Source organism: Podarcis melisellensis (genome assembly GCF_964234715.1).
Source record: "Podarcis melisellensis genome assembly, chromosome: 16".
NCBI lineage: Eukaryota > Metazoa > Chordata > Lepidosauria > Squamata > Lacertidae > Podarcis > Podarcis melisellensis.
This window is the reverse complement of record NC_138533.1, coordinates 12,389,342-12,414,078: the sequence shown is the minus strand read 5'-3', so window position 1 is coordinate 12,414,078 and position 24,737 is coordinate 12,389,342. Positions and strand designations below refer to the sequence as shown.

Sequence of the window (24,737 nt, the reverse complement as noted above, 5' to 3'; positions counted from 1 at the left end):
CCACCTTTCCCCCTGACAGATACAGCTGTCTGTGTTCTCCCTCCATTGTCAGAGGCAGTGTGTGTCTGAGTACCAGTTGCTGTGAATTGCAAGTACAGAGAGTACTACTGCTTTCAGATTCTGCTTGCAGGCTTCCCAGATGCTAGCCACTGTGAGAACAGGTTACTGAACTAGATGGGCCTTTGGCCTGACCCAAGAAGACTTTTTCTTATAATCTTATTCTCCAAATTCACCCCATTTTTTTTCTTTAGGTGAAATTCAGTGACATCTCTAGAATGAATCAGTGTTCTCTTCTGACTTGGTTTCTACAGTAACAGGCAGGGACTTTGTCCAAGGAACAGAGGGGTGCCCTAAATTAGATTCACATCAGGGATGTCCCAAATAACAGCACACACTTCGAATGACGGGAAAGAACGCAATGTGTACCCGTTTGTACACGGAAGCTGGCTTCTCCCAACACTCACCAATTATGCAAAGCAGGTCACGCAAGAGCCTGCTGACCGTTTGCTCGGCCTCCTCCTGTCCAAAAAAACTTCAACAGAATTCCTCCTTGCAGCAGCCACCCCTTCAGAAAGCAGCCACGAGGAGGTGGTTTTAACGATATTTAAAATGTCCCTGTGAAATATAGCCCAGCGGTGACAATAAAAGGGAGCTGAGACAAGAGCCATCTGATGGGGAAGTGCTCCCGACTTAGCCATGCAGAAAGCTGCTGCAAATCTCTGCTTTTATGGCAATTTTTATAGCCAAAAGGTGGAGAGAGACAGGAGGGGAGGAAGAGAGGGGGGTGGAATAGGAAATAGTGCAGCCCAGCCACACTTGTTGCAGCTTGCCTAGAGGTTGGAAAGAGAAGCCCAAAACCTGGATAGGGAATCCCTGGGAAGGGAGCAAGGCTCTAGTGGAGAGGGGCCCAAGATTCCCTGCCACATCCCAGAGCATTCAGTTATCCATGCAATTTCCTTAATTCTCTGAAAAACAAGTCCATATTGATAAGTCATCTGCCCATGCAAGGGAGCATAGCTGCTGTGAGACCAAACCTCATCAGGTTGGGTTTTTTTCACCATGGCCCCCTTTGTCGAAAAACATGGTACATCTGGCACACTTCCTGAAACAACAGCTGGCCATGGCCAGGGATGGGGTGGGAGCAGGAAGCGTAGCCTCCATCCATCCAGTTCCTTGTAATACCACCTCTCCCTCTTGCAATCCCCCCACGCCAAGCACAGAGTTGTCTGTAGCACATCCTCTTCCGCAGCACTGAAACCCTTCTTTCCTCTTCCTGCCAGGCACAGCGCCCAGCTTGCTCTCTTGTTAACAGCACTCATTAAAATGGAACAAAGGCTCAAATGCCACCAAGGTTGCTGACACGACACCCGCTCTCCAAAGAGGGGGAGGGAAGCAACCACCACTGTTACTTACCACTTCATGAAAACAGAGAAGGGAAGAAGGGATGGGAAGATAAAGAGGCAGCTCAGGAACCCAACTCGGAAATGATTTCACTTGAGCTGTCTGTCTGTGTGTGCTGAGTAGTCCTGGACTCATCACTGATCCTTTTACAGGGAAGCCTCTTAAAGGCAGAAGCGCTCACTTTTGCATTTATTTAAGTATGCTTCATAGCTCACCTTTCTTCCCTGGCGGTCTCCCATCCAGGCCTTTTCAGTGGTGGCCCCCTTGCTTGTGAAGTACTCTCCCCAGGAAAGAATGCTTGGCTTATCTTTCCCTATGATTTTTCTCTTTACACAGGCTTTTGGCCCTTAAGTTGAAGGGTGGCATTGTGGCTTCTTTTAGTGGAGTTGGATCTGTTAAGTCTTGCCTTTTATCAGTGTAGCTGTGCTTCTAATATTTTTTAATATTAATTGGTTTTAACATGAGTCATTGGGGGTCACTGTGAGGAACTAACAAAGAAAGAAAGAAAGAAAGAAAGAGAGAAAGAGAGAAAGAGAGAAAGAGAGAAAGAGAGAAAGAGAGAAAGAGAGAAAGAGAGAAAGAGAGAAAGAGAGAAAGAAAGAAAGAAAGAAAGAAAGAAAGAAAGAAAGAAAGAAAGAAAGAAAGAAAGAGTTTGTACCACTGGTGGCTGGATCCTTATTTTCTCCCATCCCATGCAGGTAAGGTTTGACAGCTGTCAATCACCTAATGTTACAATGGTGTCCGGTTGTCTGTTTTTGCCCTATTTGAACTCAAGCTGTGCAGGCAAAGTCATCACACAGTGCAACTCCTGGCAATCAGCTGATTGCCTCTGGGCTTGCAAAGCACAGTGCCTGGGGCTGTCCAAGGGGCCTTGCAGGGGTTGTCAGTCAGTTGATAGGTGGTACCTGCAAGTTCCATTTTGGCCCAGCGGCACCTTTAACCTGACATCTTACATGACCAGCTATATTGCAGGAGGTGGGTGGGTGGGTGGGTGGGTGGGAGGGACTTGGCCAAACAGGAAGGCTTGGTGGGCCTAATCAGGTCCATAGGCCAGGAATTCCTGGCCACTCCTGTATCACATGTCCTCAGCTCATGTCCAGCAAAATGTAATTCTGCAAGAAGACAAAAGATCCATCTAGTCTAGCATCTTATATCCCACAGTGGCCAACCAGACACCTCCAAGAATCCCACAAGCAGATCCCAAAGGCAAGAGCCCTCTTTTGTCACTGATCTCCAGCAACTGGAATTCAGGGGTAGACTACCCCAGACCATGGAGGCTGAAAGCAACCAAGAGGCTTGCAGAGGAAGGCTGGGTCTGTCAAATCTCATTTTAAAGCCATCTAGAGTGGCAGCTAGCATCCTGGGGCAGCGAACTTCACATGTTAGTTATGCATTGTTGCGAGAAAGTATTTTTTATTTGGCCTGTCCTGAATTGACTTTCACTGGCTTCCCTCAAGCTCTTGTACTACAAAGAGAGGGACAAAAAAAAAATCATCTCTCCAAACACTTTATCCACACCATGGGCTGTATTAAACTCACTTCTGTTCAGAGTAGACCCACTGAAATGAAAGAGCCCAAGTCAAGTCATGATCATTGGTTTCAGTGGGTCTTATTCACACTTCATCTTGTTTCGCTTCTTCCCACCTGAGAAAACGGCTCTGTAGCAGAGCAAACAGCAATTTGGGTTTTCTGTGGATTGGCGTTTGCTCCGATTTAGCACTAAAAAATGGGTTTTCCCTGGGAAAGGAGCAGGGGCAGGGGAAAGCCACTTGTACCTGTTCTTTGTAGGCACAGGACAAGTGGAAGGGTGGACCAGCCCTAAGATTAACACTGGATACAAACCACATGCATAGCTCCCTCTAATGGTGAACTCAGGTGGTGAGGCCCAACAGGATTAGAGACAAAATGGGACCACAGAGAAAGAGAAGAAAGAAGAATGAGCTATCAGCATGTTATCAGGGATAACACTGAGGTGCACAATCTGTTGCACAGGTTTGTGCTTGCACAGCTTTTCCATTGGATTCCTCTTTTGCACAGTGTTAAAAAATGCACCAGTCTTGGGCTAGCCCAGACAGAGAATGCTGCACAGGGCAAAACAATAATCTGCTCAAAAGAATGGTCCTTATTGCTTGAGTCTTATGGGTTGTGTTGCAAAATTGTGGCAAATTTCTTAAAACCCTTCGTTAGGCTAGGTTCCTTTCTCTTTCAGAGATGGGCCCCTCAGCTATGCCCAGTCAGAACTCCATCCCTCTTAAAAAAATATGACTATTTGTCATCTTCATTCAAGACCCTCGGAGGTACTGCAATAAGTACATTTAATTAATCAAATTCAGAAAAGCAAGACAGTTAATCTATTAAGATCTCTCTCTTTTTTTAAAAGAGTTGACAGTAGGCAGGTTTGAAAGACGAAGTTAAGTAACAAATATTTCTTCCCCCAGTGGAAAGCAGGATCTGAGAATGTAATAAGAGCAGAAAGCCAGACCAAACACACACACACACACACACACACACACACAGAGAGAGAGAGAGAGAGAGAGAGAGAGAGAGAGAGAGAGAGTAGCTCATGTGCTCATTCAGAAACTGGCCTTTTTGACCTTGGCTGCAAAGCCAGCAGGGTCCAGGGAGCAGGGTCTTGCGAGCGCCTTGGGAGCATAAAGAGCTAGTGGTTTTATTTGCCAAGTCAGAAAGCCGGTTAAAATTATTCAATGCCATAAAAAGGGAGATAAAAATTGTCCATTAAAACTCCGCGCTGGAGAGCTCCCCCCACTCCCACCCCTTGACTCGCGCCATCAGATTGGTACTTTATATAACAGTCTCTTCTCAACGTAGACTGAGCAAGTCGCCCAACTCAAGAACTGCTCCAAGGAAGGGGAGAGAGTCTCTAAAAAGAACAGTACAGAGCAAAAAAAGAAAAAGACCCATAACAGACGCCGATGGGTAGATTCCTGCTTTATTAAGCAGGAATCGTCAGAAGTGAAGTGCCAGGCTAGAAGGAACTACCAGGCACCGTGCGTCCAATTGTCACTAGATCTGCTTTTAGAAAACCATGAGATGTGTTTTTAAAATAGTCCCTATATAGCGCAGGCCTCACCATCTGGCCCTCAGGCCTCTCCCCAGGCCACACACTGCTCTGTGTTGTCCTTTGAATGCTTTTGCCTGGATGAAAAGCATCCTTGAACTGTGTTAATGCCTCTTGCTTGCCTGGATGAAGGATGTGTGAGTGTTTATGAAGGTCCCACATACCTTTCTCTGCCCACCTCAACAAGCAGTCCCTGGAAGGTTGTCCACAAAGCATTGTGGCTCTCAGTCTGAAAAAAAGTTCCCCACCACGAGACCTAAGGGAAAGTTAGCACCTAGGGGGCAGCTTCATATCAGTTCTTCCTCCTGTTCATGCAGCAAGGAAAGAGGGAGGTGAGGCAGTCCTCAGGTAGTTCTGTGGGTGGGAGAGTGCTAAAGGTCAAGAAGTTTCAAGACGTATGACCGGAGCGCTAATTGGGAAGAAAAAATGATACTCCAGCACTAGTGATGGATTTAGCTGCATCCACACCAAGAGAGCAACTACAGAAGAGGAGAGCATCCTCTTTGAGGGGTTTTTTGCCTAGCTGGAATGTACCCTTGAACTCTGATAAGTCTTTTTGCTTGTCAGGATGGAAGGTGTGCAGAAACTAGTGTCCTGTACAAAGCAAAACAAAAACAAAAACTCTTGCTCTGCCCACTTTTGCCTCTGGCTCAGCCCACCACCAGCATGTGGTTCCCCAGAAGGGAATGTGGCCCCTCAAGATTCCCAACCCTGGTTTAGAGCTTGAGGCGCACACACGGGCCAAGCTTATCCCTCAGACCTGTTCTTTTGGGGTTCCATCATCCCTCCTCCTAGGGCAAGCAATAGATTTCCCTCCTTAAGGCATACCCACCAAGTCTTGTGATACCTTACAGGCTAGCCTAATGCCCTGCCTTTAGGAATCTCACATTTAACTTTCACTTTTCTCCAGGGTGATATAGATACTAGTTGGAGGGCAGCTGTCAGGATCGCTGTGTGTGCCAAATTCTCAATATGCAACAGTGGTGGCGAATATTTTTCAGCCCGAGGGCCCCATTCCCTCAGGAGCAACCTTCTGGGGGCCACATACCAGTGGTGGGGAGGGCCAGAGGCAAAAGTGGACAGAGCAGTAGATGTGATTTACCTTTGTAGGTTACATTCCAGCCATGCAAAACTCAGAGGCTTCTACGCACACCAGCACCACGCCACACCTCTCCATCCAGCAAAGCAAGAGGCATTACTTATTGCATTTATATTCCACCTTTTCTATCCAAGAAGTTCAAGGTGGCACACGTTTCTCCTCCCCATTTAATCCCCACAGCAACCCTGTGAAGTAGGGCAAGGTCACCTAGTGAACTTCATGGCCAAGTGGGAATTTGAACCCTGGTCTCCCAGGTCCTACTCTAATTTTCTAACCACTGCACAGTGCTCACCCTTATGAACATTATCACAGTTCAAGGACATGTTCTAGCCAAGCAAAACAGCTCAGGGGTTTGTGGCCTGTAGAGGGTGTCTCAAGGGCCAAACAGAGAGGTCTGCAGGGACACATTTGCCCTCCTAGCCAGAGGTTCTCCACACTTGCAATGCAACCACTCCCATTTACTGGCCCCAGCTCAGGTAGCTTGGAAGGTTTAACAAAACAAAACACATACAAGCTTCCCCAAGGCTGGTGCTGGCTCAGCTCCGGCCTTCTTTCCCGCTGCCCGAGCAGAAGCAAAGCGTTTGCAAGCAAACTGGACTGCCAAAGTGACAGGTGAAGCGATTTACACTGACAGTTCGGCATCGTAATATCTGCCTGGAGCTTTGTCTCCTACACTTTGCAGTCCCATAACTATTGTCGTTATAAGGCGGCCATTCATAATACCAAGGATACACAGCGGCTCGATCCATTCATCTACTCGTAAAGTACTCAGTTGGGAGAGGAAGGCTCTGATCATTCTACCAGCTGCTTGCCTGCAGAATCTATATATATATATATTAGAAGGAATGTCGCCATGGTCCCAGGAATACCCACATAAAAGCAAAGGAGCTGGATGTGCCACCAGGTGAGTCTGGGGAAGTGCCACAGTTCAGTGGCAGAGCATCTGTTTTGCATGCAGAAGGTCCCAGGGCCCAACTCCCTGTAGCGTCTCCAGGCATGGCCGGGAATGCCAGCTGCCTGAAACCCTGGAGAGCCACTGCCATATCAGTATAGACAATACCGACCTAGACAGACCAATGACCTGATTTCATGTAAGGCAGCTGGCTATGTATGCACAGGGAGCAGCTATAGCTCCATGGCAGGGAATCTGATTTACATGCAGAAAGTCCCAGGTTCAATCCCCAACATCTCCAGGTAGGACCAGAAAAGAGTCCTGCCTAAAATCCTGGGAAGCCACTGCCAAGGGGCTCGTAATCGGTGTTCAAGGCCAGTGGTTCTCAACTAGTGGTCTGTGGACCCCAAGGCGTCCACATAACCCACCCAGGGGGTCCATGGCACCATTCATTTAATGAAAACTACTATAGAGACATCAAAATTTTCAAAAGTAGGGGGTCCGTGGCTTGGCTTCTGAAAAACAGGGGCTCCGTAGTACTAGCTAATTGGGAACCACTGGGGTGGGCAATACTAAGCTAAATTAACTCAGTGTAAGACAGAAAGTCTTTATTCCCACTCCCTGTCTGTGGCTTATGAGGGAAGTGTGGAAAACACCATCCCTCCAAAGAAGAAGGCTAACGTAAGCCAAGAAGTTCCAGAACTTGAGAGCCGACTTTTCATGTATTGTTATGTGGTATGTCTACATGTGCGCATACACACGCATATCCACTCCTGCACAAAAGCAACAAATTACTGAAACCGCACCCAGAACAGACAGAGCCTTCCCCAACCTTGTGTCCTCCAGAAGTTTTGGACTACAACTCCCATCACCCCTAACCATTGGTCATGCTGGCCGGATGTAATGGGAGTTGGTGTCCAAGCCATCTGAAGGCATCAGGCTGCAAAAGGTTGGTCTATTGCTATTAGGGATGGGGAAGAAATTTAATTACATGAACATTTTAATATCTAATACGCACTTTCCCAAGCAATGCAAAAACTGAAATGAAATGACCCTTCAAAATTCACATTTCTCTGAATTTTGCAGTGCAGCTCTCCAGTCAAACAATGCGTATAAAAAAAATTGTATTCAGGCAAAATATGTGTTAAAATGCATATATTAGGGAAAATAACATACAAATACACATTATATTAATCAAAACTGCATGGAAAGATGTGTGTGCTAGGGAAAATGTGCGCTAAACTGCTGATGAACTAGGACATTAAAAAAAAATTGGAAACAGAAATGGAAATATGGAAAACTGAATTTAAGACTGGAAAAAATGAGAAACTGAAACTGACATATTTGCCAATCCTGAACCATGAATACCTTCTTCAGAGGCCTTACTCTGTGGGGAAGCTGATGTCAGGGTGCAGCCCTGCCCAGAGTTGAAACCTGGGTCTCCTCCTTGGAGGAGTGGGCCCCACCCCTAGCATATCTCTGCACCACCAGAGACACTGAGGAGCTGTAGGATTCAGACATCTCCATCCCAGAACCAGAACTCCCCACAGCAGTTTCGTCGGTTCCTAGCCGGTTCTGGGATTCTCCACTCCCAACTGAAAGGAGATCACTCCCGGGGCATAGGAGCAGAGGAGGCAGCAAAACAAGCAGGAGTTTCACAGCCTCTAGCAAAAGTGCCAGGCTAGCTATACAGAAGGAACTTTTGGTTATGTACAGCACTTTGCACCCTTATTTTATCTTTACTGCTTTTCACAAAAAGATGCCTCAAAGCAACTTACACAGTATAATAAACATTAAAAACCAACTATTTAAAACAACAGCCAGAACAAACTACTCAAGAATACTCATCCATAAATAAGTATTAAAAAGATGGATTCTACCTACTCCACCACAAGATTAACACTATAAAAACAGGCCGAAAGTGAACACTATGATCCAATTTAACAGCCAAATGGCTGCGTAAATGACATTCCCACATATAAAATACAAACCCCTGTATGCAGAAAACTAGCCTATCAGCAAAAATGTCCCTAGCCTGGTCTTCTATAGCTTATCATTCCCATGCAACAATGGGGACTTACGAGGCTCTTTGCTAAATAAATAATCAAGCTGCCTTCTCGCCACCTTCTGCTTCAGGGTATCTGTTTGACACTGCAGGTGCCAGAGAGCCAGTCCAAGACCAAATGGTGACCCAGGCTAAGAAGTCTCTTTGGCACCCCTCTCCTTTTGAGCACATTTTTTAAAATTGCATTTATTGCTCATTTCATGACTTGGATGTACAATCTGCATGCCTGATTTATCCCTGTCATATAAAGACAATTAAACCTGCCTGCATGGATCTGATCGCAATTAACTCACATACGGACCATGTGTTAAACAGGCACCAATGCCTATGCCAACAAAGAACAATTTAAAAAAAAAGACTAATGCAAAAGCAATCATCGCCAAGCAGACCAGCATCGCCAGCTTTAGAGACAAAGGTGAACTGTTTATAAAAAATTATTTCACGCACAGTCCCACCAAGCCCAGCACAAAACCAGCCGTCAAATCTAGCCCCAGCAGGCACTTTGGGACCAAGCCAGGTCCAGTGCCAGCAGACAGTAAGATTGGGCACAGGCTGAGGGCTCCAGTAGGTCAAAAGGGCCCCTCACTGGCCACACAGCCACCTAACACTCTGCAATGGTCACCGGACAGCATTGCCACTTTTGCCAGGAACCAACCTTGGCTCCCATCTGCGGTGGCCACCTGCCATTTTAATTTACCCAAAATGCAATGCCCTTCACAGATCTGTAAAATCTCTTCATGGATCCATGGTCTGGACAGAAGCTTTAATCTATAGACCAGAGCATTGCACATTGGGTACAATTAAGAAAGCAGGCAGCCACAAGGGATTGGGAGCTTAGCTTGGCTTTCATTGAAAAGCAGCGGGGCTCCCCATCTGCTGCTGCAACACCATTCAGGGGCACAGCAAGGAGAGCAGGAAGTAATGGGCTGCTGCTGTGGCAATGGCAGGAACAAAACATGGTGTGACCATATGAGGACATGTGGATGTGTGCTGAGAGGGCCTTGAATTCTCGCACCTGCCCTGGATGGAGTGCTGCACCTGAACCTGGGATGAAAAACCTGCAGCCCTCCCAGATGTTGTGGGAACTCCAGCACCCGTCAGCCCCAGCCAGCATGGCCAATGGTCAGAGGCATTGAACTACATCTCCCACCAGCACCTGGAGGGTCCCTCCACTCCCCACTTGGACCTCTTCTCACAGAGTCCCACCATCCACCCACAGCCTTGCTGTCTGTTGAAGACATTAAACCACTACAAATCACATCCGCCAAGAGCTGCCTTGGATGCACTTGATTCCTTTCAGGGAACCAAGGTTAACAAGAAATTAAGACTCCACCTGATTCTCTTGCCTGCACGACACAGACCACCCTGCCTTTCCCAAGATGCAGCATCACTCATCTCCCCCCACCCCCAACCTTCCTAGCATGAACTGAGTGGCTACAACAGCAGCAAGCGGTTCCTGGCCTCGATCCGTGTAGGTAATTACTCACAGCTAATGATAATTATCGGGCCTCCTAGAATTTAATGGACACTTATTATAGTCCCACTTGCGACTTTACATATGAATTAAGCACATATGGGCTTCATGATGCACAGAGGCAGGATTTATGAAGCGCCAACAAAACCCCTTGTTAGCAAAGACTTTTATTCCACTAATAAACAGCTTGATTTATTGAGGTAGGCAAATTAATACTGGGGGGCAGCCCCACAAACCATGGAGCTTTGGCGCCCTCTTGTGTAAGTTGCTGGGAATGACAACCAGGCCATGCAAACCTCAAATATTTCTGAGCTTAACATTTGCAGAGGCTCAAAAATACCTTCCTTCCCCACAAGCTACAGCAACTGAGCCCATAACTGAGTCTAAGCATGTGTAATTAAAACCACCGAATTTTCTTTTCCTGCTTTTCCCCTTCCTGCATTCCCTGTGCTGAATTTTTGACTGTAAGCTCCTCAGGGCACGGGCCTGTCTTCCTCTATAACAACAGCCTGTCCTCCTAAATAACAACAGCCCATACTTGCCAGTAATTCAAATGCTGATTCAGTCATGTGTCTTGTAATCTCTTTAACCCCTTATTCAGGTGAACTGGCTATTATACATAGCTCACACATAATATTTTTATATATACGTATTCTATATAATTTTAAAACACCTATTTTACCTTTTATTAAACCCAATACCCATTTCATTGACTCATTTTTATAACACCACACATTTTTTTAGTTGAAAAACCAATCGGCACTATGCACAGCCAAGTACCACTACCAGTTTTACTAGAGCATAATGCATGTTAATGAACATCTAAGAGCTACACACAGACCCCTTGTAAATATTACTTCCCTTCCTCATTTGTTGCCTGTTGTGTATATAATTCAGCTCATCCAGTGCAGCCACATACTGCAGTCTAATATAAGTAGGGGCCAATTCAAGTCCACTTCCTCTTTTGCTTCACAAAATGTTCTGTTTAACTAAGCCAGTACCAACCTAGAGAAGCAGCTGCTTTCTCCTAAATTCTTCCACACATTATTCTCATCCAACACTGTTTCCTATACTTGAAAAGAGGTTCTGTACAAAACTTGGGAGTTCACACTTAGTGTTTGTTAACCTTAGCTGGTAACTTTAAAACCGAGGACAAACTTCTAGAGCATTTTAAAGCAGGGCTGTGAAAGGCATTGTTTCCCATTACGTACACCCCTAACAGTATTTCTTTTTGTTTCCTATCCATTCAAACAAGTTTCAAAAGAACACAAAAACCTACCAAACCTGTTTAACCAGAGACAAAAATGAGATGAGCGCACACATCACAAACAGTACATCTTTCAAACGACCTTCAACTCTAATGTCTTTCTGCAATCCCCAAAGTATTAGCTGTTCTGTAAATCAGCTATGAGGATTGAAGACTGGCCATTTTTGAGGTTAAGAGGATGATACGATTGGAAGCCTTGTTGCCAGCGAAGTACACAAGGAATGCGGGAATGAGTGGCCTTTTAGATGTTGTTGGAACACAACTCGCATTCCCCTTGCCACTGGCCACGGTGGCTGGAGCTGATGGGAGTTGCAGTCTACCAACAACTAGAGGGCCGTCCTGGTCTACACATTCATTTCTTACATTCCACCATCAAGCAGGAATGAGAAGCACTGCAAAACCGGCAAGGCTTGTGTGATCTCTCTGCCATTTTCAGTTTTCACAAATTGGAGCAGCAAGGCTACCCCAGAAGACCAACAGACAGTGCCTGGCATGTGAGTTATAAAAGGCTACCAATAAGCCAAAACCAATCTCAAACACAGTCAACAAAAGAGCCGAACTCACTCACCAGCGTTGACAATTGCATCTACCTCCAGCTTGGTGATGTCACCACGGAAGAGAGATATCTTCTCATTCAGATGGTTATCCTTGGGGAACAAAGACTCTTCAGGCTGCTTAACCCGGGCGCCTGGCATCAAGAAGACAAGGGGGAGAGACTGCACATTTTAAAGGCTGCCTTTATGTCAAACTGGACTATTAGTCCATCTAACTCAGCATGGCCTACAACAGGAGTAGGGAACATTGTCCCCTCGGGTGTTAGCACCCCAAGCTCCCATCAGCCCCAGCCAGAATGACCAGTAGTCAGGGATTATGGGAGCTGTAGTCCAGCAACATCTAAAAGGGGCTGCAATGGCTACCTCTCAAGGCTCTCCAATCCTGCGTGGAGAAGCTGGGTACTGAACCTGGGACCTTGTGTACTGCAAAGAATATGCACTGTTTGAAGTCTTAGAAAGCTGCTGCCAGTCAGGGAAGACCACTGGCCTGCAGGCCTCTCCACAACATCCACTTGTCCAACACCTGATGCCAAGTGTGTGCATTGGCATAGCGTGGGGGGTGCAGGGGGGGGCGGCCGCACCGGGCGCAACATCTGGGGGTTAGGGTTAGGGGGCGCAAATCCACGGGTTAGGGGGCACAAATTACTTGCCTTGCCCGGGTGCTGACAACCCACGCTACGCCACTGAGTGTGTGGAAAGCAAAAAGGTATGGGCTGGGCCAAAGTGGGTTTGCAGACACCACCAGTTAGCTGATGATGATCCCCCACCCCTGCAAAAAAAAAGCCCATTGCAAGCACTGGCAATTAGCTAATCATCAGGGCTTCTGTGCGCAGTGCCATGCGAAAATGAGTCATTGTGATGTCAGGTGATGGACAGGTAGGCAACCCCACTCACCTGCCAAACCTGACCTGTTTCGGGGGAAGAAAAGGATCTGGCCTGCAAGTCAGACCCAGTTCCCCACCCCTGCCAAGGATTAAATGAGCTAAATGAGCCAGCAGCCTGACATGGTATAATAAACAACCCCCTACCCATCTGGCTGGATTGCCACAGCCACTCTGGGCAGGTTCCAACACATATAAAAACATAATATCACATCAAACATTAAAAACTTCCAGATACAGGGCTGCCTCCAGATGTCTTCTAAAGGTTATCTCCTTGACATCTGATGGGAGGGTGTTCCACAGGGACGGTGTCACTACCGAGAAGGTCCTCTGCCTGGTTCCCTGTAACTTCACTTCTTGCAGTGAGGGAACTGTCAGGAGGCCCTCAGAGCTGAACCTGTGTCTGTCAGCTTTCTATGTTAACAGCTCTACAACACCCCATTTCCTCAACCAAAGTCCACATTATCCTTGCCTTGAGCTTCTCCATGGGAGGTTGCGGGGGGCGGGGAGAAACAACATGCCCATGCAATTATACTTAAGAAGAAAGAGCTTTAAAACAAAATAAAATCTCACTTTTGGCCATTTCTTTCCAGCTTGGTATTTGCTTCAGTTTGATGAAATCCCTGGTGAAATAATGCTCTCGCCTCTGCTTGTTATTCAAGCCTTTCAGAAATGCTGAACAGCAAATAAAAGGAGCAGGAGAAATAAAGACGGGTTAGTAGGATAAAGACAAATATTGGCACAAAGTCTGAGGGGAAAGGACTCGCAAAAATTCTGGGAGAAGGACTTTCAGAGCAGTGATGCAACCATTATATTTTTGCCTCGTGGATGCTCAATGGAAATCTTCATTCTCCAGAATGATGGCAAAACCCTTTCAGAAAGTCTGCTTTATGGTGGAAACTACACACATATAAAAACCGTTCTAGGGTCACATTGTATATTAAAACGTTTTATTTGCAGGTGTATAACTGAGTCCTAAGTCAAGTAAAAAGAATAAACGTAACTGCACACACACCATACATTTAAAGCACATTTTTGCACCAAGGAATCATGGGAAGTGTAGCTTGTTGAGGGTGCTGGAACTGTAGCTCTGTGAGGGGCAAACTACAGTTTCTACCATTCTTTGTGAGTGAGGAAATGTGCTTTAAATGCATTGTGTGTATGCAGCCAAGGCAGGCATAGGCAAACTCGGCCCTCCAGATGTTTTGAGACTATAATTCCCATCATCCCTGACCACTGGTCCTGTTAGCTAGGGATGGTGGGAGTTGTAGTCCCAAAACATCTGGAGGGCTGAGTTTGCATATGCCCAAGCCAAGGCATCACTCTACTGTGTCACATGTAGAGCAGGGAGAGGGAACCTGTGGCCCACCATACATGGTTGGACTACAACTCCCATCATCTCTTACTGTTGGTCATGGTGGCTGGACCCAACAGGAGATGAAATCCACCACCACAGGTTCCCCAATGCTGTCACAGACCCTTATTCCACACACACACACACACAAAAATCCCTTGGAAAAATTGACCCAAATAATTTGAGGAGAAATCCAAACATTTCTAAAATATTACTTGTGAAAAAATGTGAAAAAGTCATTAAATCCCCTCCTCCACTGCAGTCCAACTTTCTTTGGAGAGGTATAAACGTTGGCCTCACCAAATGAAATTGATTACTGCTAAGATCCTTTCCCCCCTTAAAATACTGAACTGCACTCCACTACTATAGCAACCCGCAGCAAGTAATGAAGAAGCCTTCTATCTTATATGGAGGTGGCCATTTTGAATTTCCCAAAAATTCAAAAAGAACCTCAGGAGAGCGCTTTCTGAGGAAAAACAAAATGGCAGCCACTCCAGTTCTCCTCCCCTCAAATGAATGCCACCTCTCACCACCACTTGTCGACATATTGCCATTTTGTCAGCAGCCATTTTGATGTGAGTTGAATGGGTCTTATATTCACACCATATGTTGAAAACACTATACAATTTTAAAGAATCTTGGCTTCCCCTAGATAATTCTGGGAGCTCTTGTTTGTTAAGGGTACTGAGAGTTATTAGGAGGCCCCTATTCCCCTCACAGAGTTACAATTTCAGAGTGATCAAACAGCCAGTCCCTTTTCTATTATTCACATGGAACTCGGGGAGTTTTACAGGGCCAACAATTTCATATTGCTGTGTCACGTAAAAACCCATATGGAAACCAGCAAGGCCTCTGAAATATGGTTGCCAACCAATTCAAATTGTCTCAGCCCTGCTAGAATCACATCCTGCTAACAGAAAAAGGAGGTGAGGAAGAAAATAAAAGAAAAACCATGGCAGAGCAGAAAATGCATTGTCAAGGCTTTCATTTTGATTTCCTAATTTCCATAAGATTGTATCACATTACAATTTTATTTTTACTGTATTTTTTGCACTTTTTTCTCTTTATTTCTCTTTTATCACTTCATTTTTACAACTGAAACTCTTCTAAGAAAGAAGAAATATTAAAACAGGAAAGATCCTTTGCAAATGTCAAAAATGTTTTCTTTTATATTACCTCAGGGTAGCAATAAAGTTGGTACATACAGTATCCTCATTTATGGTGGGCAAGATTTTTGGAATTTAATTTTGGCAGAAATGATAAACATTACAACATTGTGTGTTGTCCAAAATAAATATTCCTGAATATTTTTGATACCACTGTAAATATATTGTCAGAATAATTGGTCTTATATATTATATTGGCAGCATAAACAGCAACTGCAGTTCAGTGGAAAACAGCCCAAAATCTTACACTGAACGCTTAGTATTGCTCACTCTGGAATATAGCTATAATGGGGGGGGGGGTCACAAATAATTTTAGATTTTGACAAGGCCTAGAACCCCCATTTTGTAAGATTTTGCATCTCTCTGTGGCATATACATTGGAACCATCATTTTCTAGACTCTCATCACAAGACTGGCAAATCTGGAACTATACTTGATCTGAGAACGTTAATAGTCTTTACTTGGACTTTGTTATTTTAACTCATGAACTCATTCTATGTGGTACTTTATAGTGTTTTTCATCTTTTAATTTTTGCCTTTTGTTATATGCATTATAGCTCTGCTTTATGTATATTATAATAAAATGAATTTTTAAAAAGAGGGGGAAACGGGGGGGCTGTAACAGCAACTGGCCTTCAGAAACACACTGCCTCTGACAGGTGCTTAAAAGTACTGTCCCTTTTCAGCAAACAGAAGCCGACTCCCTTCACACCAAAGAGGCCCTCTCCACTCAGGCACACTTTGTCCTTGACATTTATTAATGTTTCTTTTTTCTTTTAATTAAGATGAGGTGGCAGGGGTTTTTTTTAAAAAAAGAGTTTGGCAACTCTATTACAGCTTCATCAGCCTCCTGGAAGATTTCTTATGCTCAACCCCTTAGGAACTTCAACACCCCTCTGCAGAGATTTGCAAATCCAAGCAATATATGTAGTGGCTTTCAAACCATATTGTTGGGAAACATACAGTTCGTCATGAGCATATTGGGTGCTGTGTTCCTCAATACAACATTCATGGCATAAAGCCTGCCCAAGATGAAAGTGTAGCACTAGGCACGCTTCTAGAGAAGGGATGGGGCCTCCAGATATAGTTGGACTACAAAGCCCATTATCCCCGACCAATGGCTATCCTGGCTAGCGCTGGATGGGAGCTAGAGTTCCAACAACCTCTGAAGAGCCATAAATTCCTCACATCCCTGTTCCAAAGCATGTTTTCCACTTATGCTAGGGCAACAGCCAAGCCAAATATGCCTAAATTGTGCCTATGCAAATGAAGGGTTGAGAAGCCCTTGGAACATATTCCCAAAACCTCTACATCAGCGGCTACTTTCAACTCCCTGGCCCCACTTGAGACCGCTTGAAAATTACTGAGGCGCACCCAGTCACAAAAGCACATTCGAAGCACATTTCCCCCTCAAAGGATTCCAGACATTGAAGTTCACCCCTCACAGAGTTACAATTCCAATCCCAGCAGTCTCTAACATATTGCAGTGCCCAGAATTCTTTGGAGGGGAGAAATGTTCTTTGAATGTGATTTAAAAGCATAGCTTGTATGCAGCCCCAGTCACAAAATGGGAGGTGGAGGAAACGTTTGGCATAATCAGTTGACAATTACTTACATTACATTCTGCCAGTATGTAACCCATCTTTGGAAATTGATAAAATTATTTGCCACTGCGCTTTCCTTGTGGCAAGTAGTTATTTAACTCGGCTTTCCTCAAGTGGCATTGCAACTCAGCCTTCCCAATGTTAAGGCAGAATTTGCTGATCCAGAGGCTCTAAGTGGAGAAGGCCTTTTAAAACATATTTTTGCCTTTATACTGTACTCTCATGTGACTAAGCATTTTTACCCATCTCCTGTAATGTCTTCTCCCATTTTCCTTTCACACTCAACTTGTACCTTATCCCACCCCACCCCCCTCCTCTAAACCACCAGTTTCTTTCATCCCTCCTTCCCAGCCGTTTTACATTCACTTCTTCCAAGTGAGGTGGCCCATAACAGACTCCAGCCCACTGCACTACAAGGCACACAATTTCCACAGCTTGATATGCAGGTGCCTCCACAGATAATTTGTATAGAAAGTATTCTCAGGCTCCCGCTTCCAAAAAAGTGTTTCGGGAGTTTGGAAACAAAAACAAAACAATTCACTGCTCTAAAGGTGCATTTGGGGCACATATAGATTAACACGTCCTTTTTGACTAACAGAAACATGAAGGCTTGGAAGGCAGTCCTGGTCATTGGTATGGTTGCCACCTTTCACTGTTAGCTCTGCTCCTGTGCTTTTAAAAAGCAGAGTGACATGTACAAATTTAACAGCAAAGCTTGCCCTACCACTTATCCAGGCATGGATAAGCATCCATCAATTCTTAGCAGTCAAGCTGTTATTGAGGGGAGAGGAGAGGGTTGAAGAAGACTGGAAGAAATTTAAGATTTATTTACAAAAGTACTGTAATTTGGTTGAATCCTAACAAGGAAGCCAGAGCAGAAATAACTGTCTACCATTAAATTATAATTTTTTATTTGAGTTTAACCTAAATATTGCACTTAAGAGTATAAACAAGATGATAATTTGCTTGGAAAATTCGTTTTTAATGATGAGAGTGGAAGCGGGAGACGTGAGGGAGTCCGCAATAGAATGAAAAGATGTTATGAAACCTATTTTGTTTGTTAAATATGTATCTGTAAAAAATCTTAATAAAAATTTTTATAAAAAAAAAAAAAAAAACAAGCTGTTATTGTAGGCCCAGGAGCACAGCCAAAGTTTTCTCGCTTTCTTTTTTAAGTTGGCAACCTTATTTAGGAGACCATTCCAAAACATAACCACCAGCATACAGTCTACCAGCTGCATCCCAGCACCTGTTTGGTACAAGAACCATAGCTTATCAAAAGTGGGGGGAGGGGTTCCCCCCCTCCTCTAGGCCTCTGGGAAACATATGGCGGCTACCATAGCCAGTCTCCTAGGAGACCATTTAGATTTCCCATGATGCACTGCAAAAAGCCGTTCCCCAATCCCAAACAGAGCAAGCTCAACCGGTGAGATACATACCCATGGTTCACAGTGCACACAGACACAAGAAGAGTTCTTGGTTCAGTAACTACAAGCCGACTGTCATCAAAATGCCACCCCTTTGTCCTATCACAGTAGTGAAAAACTCAGAGCCAGAGCCGCAGTGGCATTACAAATAAGGGGCATTGTGGATTTCGACAATCACAGCGAACATGAGGATCATGTGCCCAAGGGGAGTATATGATAAAGTAGCCCAGGAGACGAAAACTGTGCCAGGGACTGCCAGCAGGCAACAAGGGGCCCAACACTGTGGGAGGCCACAAATTTGCTCCAGAGAACCAGGACACCACAGAAACACACACACATACACAACACACTTTCGCCTCCACATCACTTACATTTAGCCTCCTTCCAGTCAGTGGAGGTGGTCAAATCCACTTTGGCTGCCATGGCCAATGGGGGAGCAGCCAACCAGCTCCGGATGCCCCTTGCAAACACCCAGTGCTCTGGCACCCTGCAGACAGGGGCCCTGCCTCCACTCCACGCGCCCTTCCTTCTACTACTGTGCAGCACTATAGGGCAGCTGCCCCAGACCCTCCACAACCTCCCAAAAGCTCCAAGAAAGCTCTTGTTTCCCAGGAACATGAAGAAGCCTGGCATGGCTTCAAGAAAAGGGCTGGAAGGGGGCTTCACTGGGCTCTCAGCCTGCTGCCCTGGTTGGTCACTCAGCGGGCGAGAGAAATTCTTCTCCCTTATTTATAACACCTGGTATTTAGGTGGCAGAGTGGAATCAGATTGCTAGCTGCAGCTGCAGCTGCTGCTGTTGTTGCTACTGCTACCCCAGCAGCACACATGGAGGCAGGCCTTTGACTTTCAAGCCTCTTCCCTCTGGCCCCGCCCTCCTCGGGCGCAAGGGCTTCTGGGCAATGTAGTTCCACAAAGGCTCCTTCCCTGGTGCGTTTCTGCAACTGCAACGCAGCGGCACGAGCCTTCACAGTGAAAAACAAAATCAAAAACAAGAATATCAGCTCATAATAGTTTCACTGGTGAGGAAAGAAGAGCAAGCGATTGTTGATATCTTTAGAAATGTGTTTATTTTGCTGGGAATATATTATCTCAACAGTGGTGCACATTTTAGACTCTGGACTGTAACGATTCTAGGGAATTCTTCCTCTTCTTCTTGTTACAATTTTTACCCATTCTTCATCATCAGGTCCCAGGGCAGGTTAAAACTGTTTTAAATGTATAATACTAAAAACCGATTTTTAAAAATACAGTTGCAAAATTAGGGTGGGTCCTAAAATGTTGTATATATAATATACTGTAGACAGGCTGATTATTTTTATTATTATTACTATTCCTATTATTATTTATTACTTGTACCCCGCCCATCTGACTGGGTTCCCTCAGCTGCTTGGGACGGCTTCCAACAGAATATAAAAAACACAGCAAAACATCCAACATTTAAAACTTTTCTTCAGCATATAATGAAAATGACATAGTTAAGGTGCTAGATTCACCTCTTTGGGGAGGAAATCCCACAACTTAGGAGCTGCCCCAGAGAATGCTCTCTCCCAGGCTGACACCGTGACCCCGAGTTTCTGAGGACTAGAACAACAAAGAGCACCCCCTCTGTTGATCTTAACGCCTGAGATGTTCTAAAGGGGAGGAGGCGTTCTTTCAGATATTTCGGTCCTAAGTTATTTTGAGCTTTAAACGCTGATGTGAGTGCCTTGAATTGGGCCTGGAAACAAACTGGCAACCAATTGCTTTTGATGGTAACGTGTATATATGACATATTACTTCAGTGCTTGGTTGTTGTAAGAACAGGATGCTGGACTAAGTGGACCTTTTGGCAGCTGCCCCGCTAAATAAATCAAAATCAATACACTTGATTGCCCCCCCACCAAAACCTGCCCCCTCCTAGCAAAAGGTGCCCCCCTAACAAAAATCCTGGGTATGCCCATCGTTGGCCCTGATAAGTTTGAGGGCCCTCCATCATTCTAATGGGTTAGGGCCATGGACACCTGCCTGAAAATCCTGCCCTACCAGTACCTCTGTATCTGAATATGCATCATATATTCTCCTCCTCCAGACAACCTGTTTATTGAGTCTTCATCATTATCTGCTTGCAAAAAGCTTATGCAGAGCTTAGACCACGTCTGGTCTTTATTGAGCATTAATTCTGATTTGTTGGCAGGGCAGTATATGACAATCAGCCCTTGTCCTTTTGCGGTGCTTATACATCTTCCCATTGGCCAATTGTTTATCTAACACAGAGCTTTCCAAACTGTGTCTCGACACTTAGTGTGTCAGCTGCAGTATGGAGGTGTGTCGCGCGAACGCTCCCCACTCTCCTCCCAGGGCTGGAAATGGGTTCATTAAATCTCCGGTTTGCTAGTAAAACTGAATTACTGTGTTGCAAAATGATGCATGTCTAAAAGTGTGTCACCAACATGAAAAGTTTGGAAATCTCTGAACACTTCTCAGTGTGCTTCCCCATCACTTTCCTAACCACAAAACAGCATTTTTTTAAAGTATATTTGTTGTGCTATGGAAACAAAGCACTTTGACCCACATTAATTGTGCAAACCTAAATTTCCAGTATGTGCTTGAATCCCTTGTCTCCCACTCACACCTCTATCTATATAAGCCCTGTACAGTAAGTGGGGGTTATGTTCCAGGCCCCTGCACGCATTAGCAAAATGTGTGTAAGTAGGGAGCAGTCTCTAAAAAGCTTCTAAATGCCTATTTTTACCTGCTCTCCATGCTCTTTTTATTTTATACAGTACCTTTGCCTCCAAATCACCAGAAAGGTCAGGAAACACTGCAATCCAGCTTCCCCAACAGCTGTTCAACAGGGTAGTGCAGCAGCAGTGAGAGCTCCCATGCACTGTTTTGGAGCCCATAAGTTGGTTTTCAAAGCTTTGTTTCTGGACTTTTGGCTCACTGGCGTTCTCTTCAGGCTCCATGGATGGTCTCCTCATAAGCCACGAGGACTTTCTGGCTCTCTCTCTCCATTTCCAGGTTTGAATTGAATTTATTTATTTATTTCCCGGCACCTCAAGTATTCATGTTTGCATGCAGGTCAATCATGCGTAAGTGGGGGATGCCTGTATTTAAGAGCTGTCTGGATGAAGTCCAGCTTAAAAATAAATGAAGAGCTTTAAGTCACGTACACACCATATGCTTAAAGCACAGAGATTCCCCCAAATAATCCTGGGAACTGTCATTTGTTAAGTTGTGGGAACCACAACTCTCTGAGGGAGTAAATTGTAGTTCCCATGGTTATTTGGAGGAAGCCATGTGCTTTAAACTTATGGTGTGGATGTCACCTTTGGCAATATAAGACCAAAAGCAGGGGGAAATGGAAATGAGAGTGCAGTTCAATGAGTTGTCAGCGGGTCATTATATCAGTAAACAGTTGTTGTGTCAAGGCTGTGAAAAGGAATACCACATAATGGTTAAACAGGTGCATAGGCGCCGACTCCATGGGGCTTGAGGGGGCCCGAGCCCCCTCAAAAATTCGTTTGGGGGGGCTCTGCCCCCCCAATAATCTCCGGCGCCCCTCCAGCAGAGCGCCATCGCCGCCCCTCCCTCAGCCCAAAATGCACAGGGAGGGGCGGGCTGCATGCCTCCTGCCCTCCCTCCCGAGCAAAAGCTCCACCCAATTTCCTTTGGAGCTGATTAATAGGCGCAGCACGCTCTCCCCTATTCGCTCACGAGGAGGCGCCGCCACTTTATTTGCATATTCATGAGCTTATTTATTATTCATGAGCTTATTTATTATTCATGAGCTTTCCCGGGCCCCCCCAATATTTTTTATAAGTCCGCATCCCTGAACAGGTGCACTGTCCAGCCTCAAAGGTTCAGTCCCAGAATAACTTTAGAAGGGGAGAAAGAGGCACAATCTTACTTTCCCTTGATAGGCCATTTTTTTCCTTTCTTTGCCACTTGGCATCAGTGGCTGCTAGGCTAATTTTAGGTGGGTTGCCAAGGCACCACCAGGCGAAGTCAGAAGCCAAGCTTCTAATTATAGCCGAGAAACTAATCTTTTTGCTTTCCCTCTGCAGCCCAGAGCACCAGCAGCTACAATGTGGACAAAACAGACTCGGTTTTTAATTTATATTGTATCCCAGGATTCTGAAGTCAGGCATACTGTGCTATTGTAAAATCAAGAGATTTTAATATTATCAGTGGCAGCTGGTCGATTAGGGCAAATGGGACACTGCGATACCAACCTCAGACAACCCTCACCTGGCTTTCTTCCTACTGAAAACCAGGCCAGGGGGTGACACTGCTTGCCAGCTCTCTTTTCCTTAGGTCAGGGGTCTGCAACCTTTAAGACAAAAAGAGCCACTTGGACCCGTTTCCGAAGAAAAAAAACTGGGAGCCACAAAACCGGGAAGGTGACGTCGGAACGGTGCGTGACTAACACACGCACCAACCCCATGCGACGTCACACCCAGTACAGCGCCTGCCACAGTGGGGAGTGTCGGGGCGCACAATGCGCCTCCTCCCCTCGCTAGTATCCACCCCGGAGCCGCGGCAAAGGTGTAAAAGAGCCACATGCGGCTCTGGAGCCGCGGGTTGCAGACCCCTGCCTTAGGTCTTATCCATACCCCCATTTCCCTCGCCACTTTTACCTGGGGAAACCTGTTCTTTAGCACTGAATCGGAACAAACAGCATTCGGGTTTTCTGCGGATTGCTGCTTGTTCTGATTTAGTGCTAAAGAGTGGGTTGACCATGGGGAAGTTGTGGAGCAAGGGCAAAACTGCTCAGACCCATGCCTTGTAGAATACAACAGGGAGGAGGGTGGGAACAAACCAGAATTAGTTGGCTTCAGCAGTCATTGGCTCTAGCTCTGGCTCTGCCTACTGCTGGGCTCCCTGCCTTTTACCAATGCAGTCCAAATGGGCACTAGCCATCACTGAATGTAATTAAAATCTTCTGGTTACTTTAGTTCAGGACTTTCTCCTCTGTAACTCCATATCCTTAAAAACAGACTCAAATTTTATCCTACTTAAGCCTTTGTGTATTTAAAATCTCCACAATTTTCTGTTAGTTCTCTCCCAGACCCCTCTATCCCCACTGAATGTTAAGCCTTACATTGTCTTTATCTCACCTGTGCTCACTTTCCCCCTGCACTCACTTCTTTATCATGTCTTCCTGTCTTTAGTTTAATCATAGATAACTAGCATAGGTTACCAGTTTCACACACAACCTGCTTCCAAAGAACCTTGGGATTTATTTGTTTTCTTATATTTCTGTCCCACTTTTCTTCCATCATGGAATCCCAAATTGTGTCCATGTCACTCCCAGGCAGTCGCACATCCAGCTACTTGCCAGATCCATACCTCTATGTGGGTGTTTTTTGTATACTTCAGTGCCGCTGATGCATGCAAGTTTTTCACAGCATCCATGCAATGCTGTCATTGAACTACCATCCACTATTCTTTTCCCATTTAATTTTCCTTTCCGCTGAGAAATCTAATCAGCATAAAAAGCCCACCATGTACTGAGACTCCATACATTAAAGCAGCGCTGGGGAACCCCTAGCCCACTGGCCAAATTTGCTTTGACAAGGGCCCTAATCTTTTCCTATACCACATACACCTGCCCCACATCTGACAAAATGTGACATCAGCTATGGTGGCATGATACAGTTCCTTGTCGGAAACTCAATCATACAGCCAATTCCTGCAGAGAGCAAGTTGATCAGCAGCTCTTCAAAGCACCATGTGGGGCTATTTGCAAGCCTCACATGGTGCTTTGAAGTCCTGACCAGCAATGCTAGGTGCTTGCCAGGTGCACAACCCCACCTACCTGTCAGATTTGGCCCTGGAAAGTTAAGTGGGAGAAGGATCTGGCCTACAGGCCAGAACAGACTTCCCACCCCTGCAGTAAATGAACCCAACTTAGGTTTATTATATGACCACTGCCATTCCTCTCCATGTCTTATTTAAGGGACTGATTAATAGGAAGCCTAAAGTCATTGTTTATTTATTTAATGTACTTTATTTTATTGTTAACTGTGGATGTCTCTGTTTAACGGAAGTGCCCAAATAAAAAATTGTAAACTAAATTTGTAATTAAAAATACTACTCAAGACAAACATTTTTAATTTTGTTTATAACTGCGTTGCATGTATGATATGATAATAGAAATTATAGAAACACAGTGAGAGAGACTTCCGTTCACCATTGGGGGGGGAGGCATCACGGTACGCCACTTTTCTCTAAGCGTTCAAGGACGCCCCACGAGGAAAAATCTGGAAATAAGAAAGATGGGGAGGCGGAGAAATCCGAACAAAGCTCCAGCCAATGGGCGCAGTCTGTGGTGACGTTCCAACTCACAGTCTACCCAATAGGAGCGCAGCGCAGCTTTGATCAATGAAACCCGAAGGCGGGACGTTCCAGAGGAACGAGGCCGCCGCTTGGCAAATGACACAGCGACGCACACCAATTGCCGTTATCAAGCCCCGCCCCGCTCGGGTCTGT

The 24,737-nt window shown here is 45.4% G+C and overlaps 2 protein-coding genes and 1 long non-coding RNA gene across 4 annotated transcripts in view; 1 reads left to right on the top strand and 2 right to left on the bottom strand.

Moving 5' to 3' along the window:
* MACROD1 (mono-ADP ribosylhydrolase 1) overlaps nucleotides 1–18,982 on the bottom strand; it is a 320,217-nt gene extending 301,235 nt beyond the window's left edge. The window contains exons 1-3 of one of the 2 annotated variants that reach the window (XM_081891901.1): nucleotides 18,635–18,982; nucleotides 13,286–13,387; nucleotides 11,846–11,965 (exon numbers count right to left, since the gene is read on the bottom strand). In XM_081891901.1, the coding sequence (XP_081748027.1) occupies nucleotides 11,846–11,965; nucleotides 13,286–13,387; nucleotides 18,635–18,896 (484 nt within the window). In that variant the 5' untranslated portion in view covers nucleotides 18,897–18,982. The remainder of the gene's footprint in view (nucleotides 1–11,845; nucleotides 11,966–13,285; nucleotides 13,388–18,634) is intronic. The other variant, XM_081891902.1, reaches the window with a different exon arrangement.
* The window catches only part of TRPT1 (tRNA phosphotransferase 1), a 130,278-nt gene that overhangs the window by 53,088 nt on the left and 52,453 nt on the right, over nucleotides 1–24,737 (bottom strand). The gene's annotated exons all lie outside the window — the stretch shown is intronic.
* Nucleotides 19,003–24,324, top strand: LOC309358771. The gene is made up of 4 exons (XR_014163580.1): nucleotides 19,003–19,282; nucleotides 21,026–21,263; nucleotides 22,310–22,559; nucleotides 22,846–24,324. It is a non-coding gene; the product is annotated as an uncharacterized lncRNA (long non-coding RNA).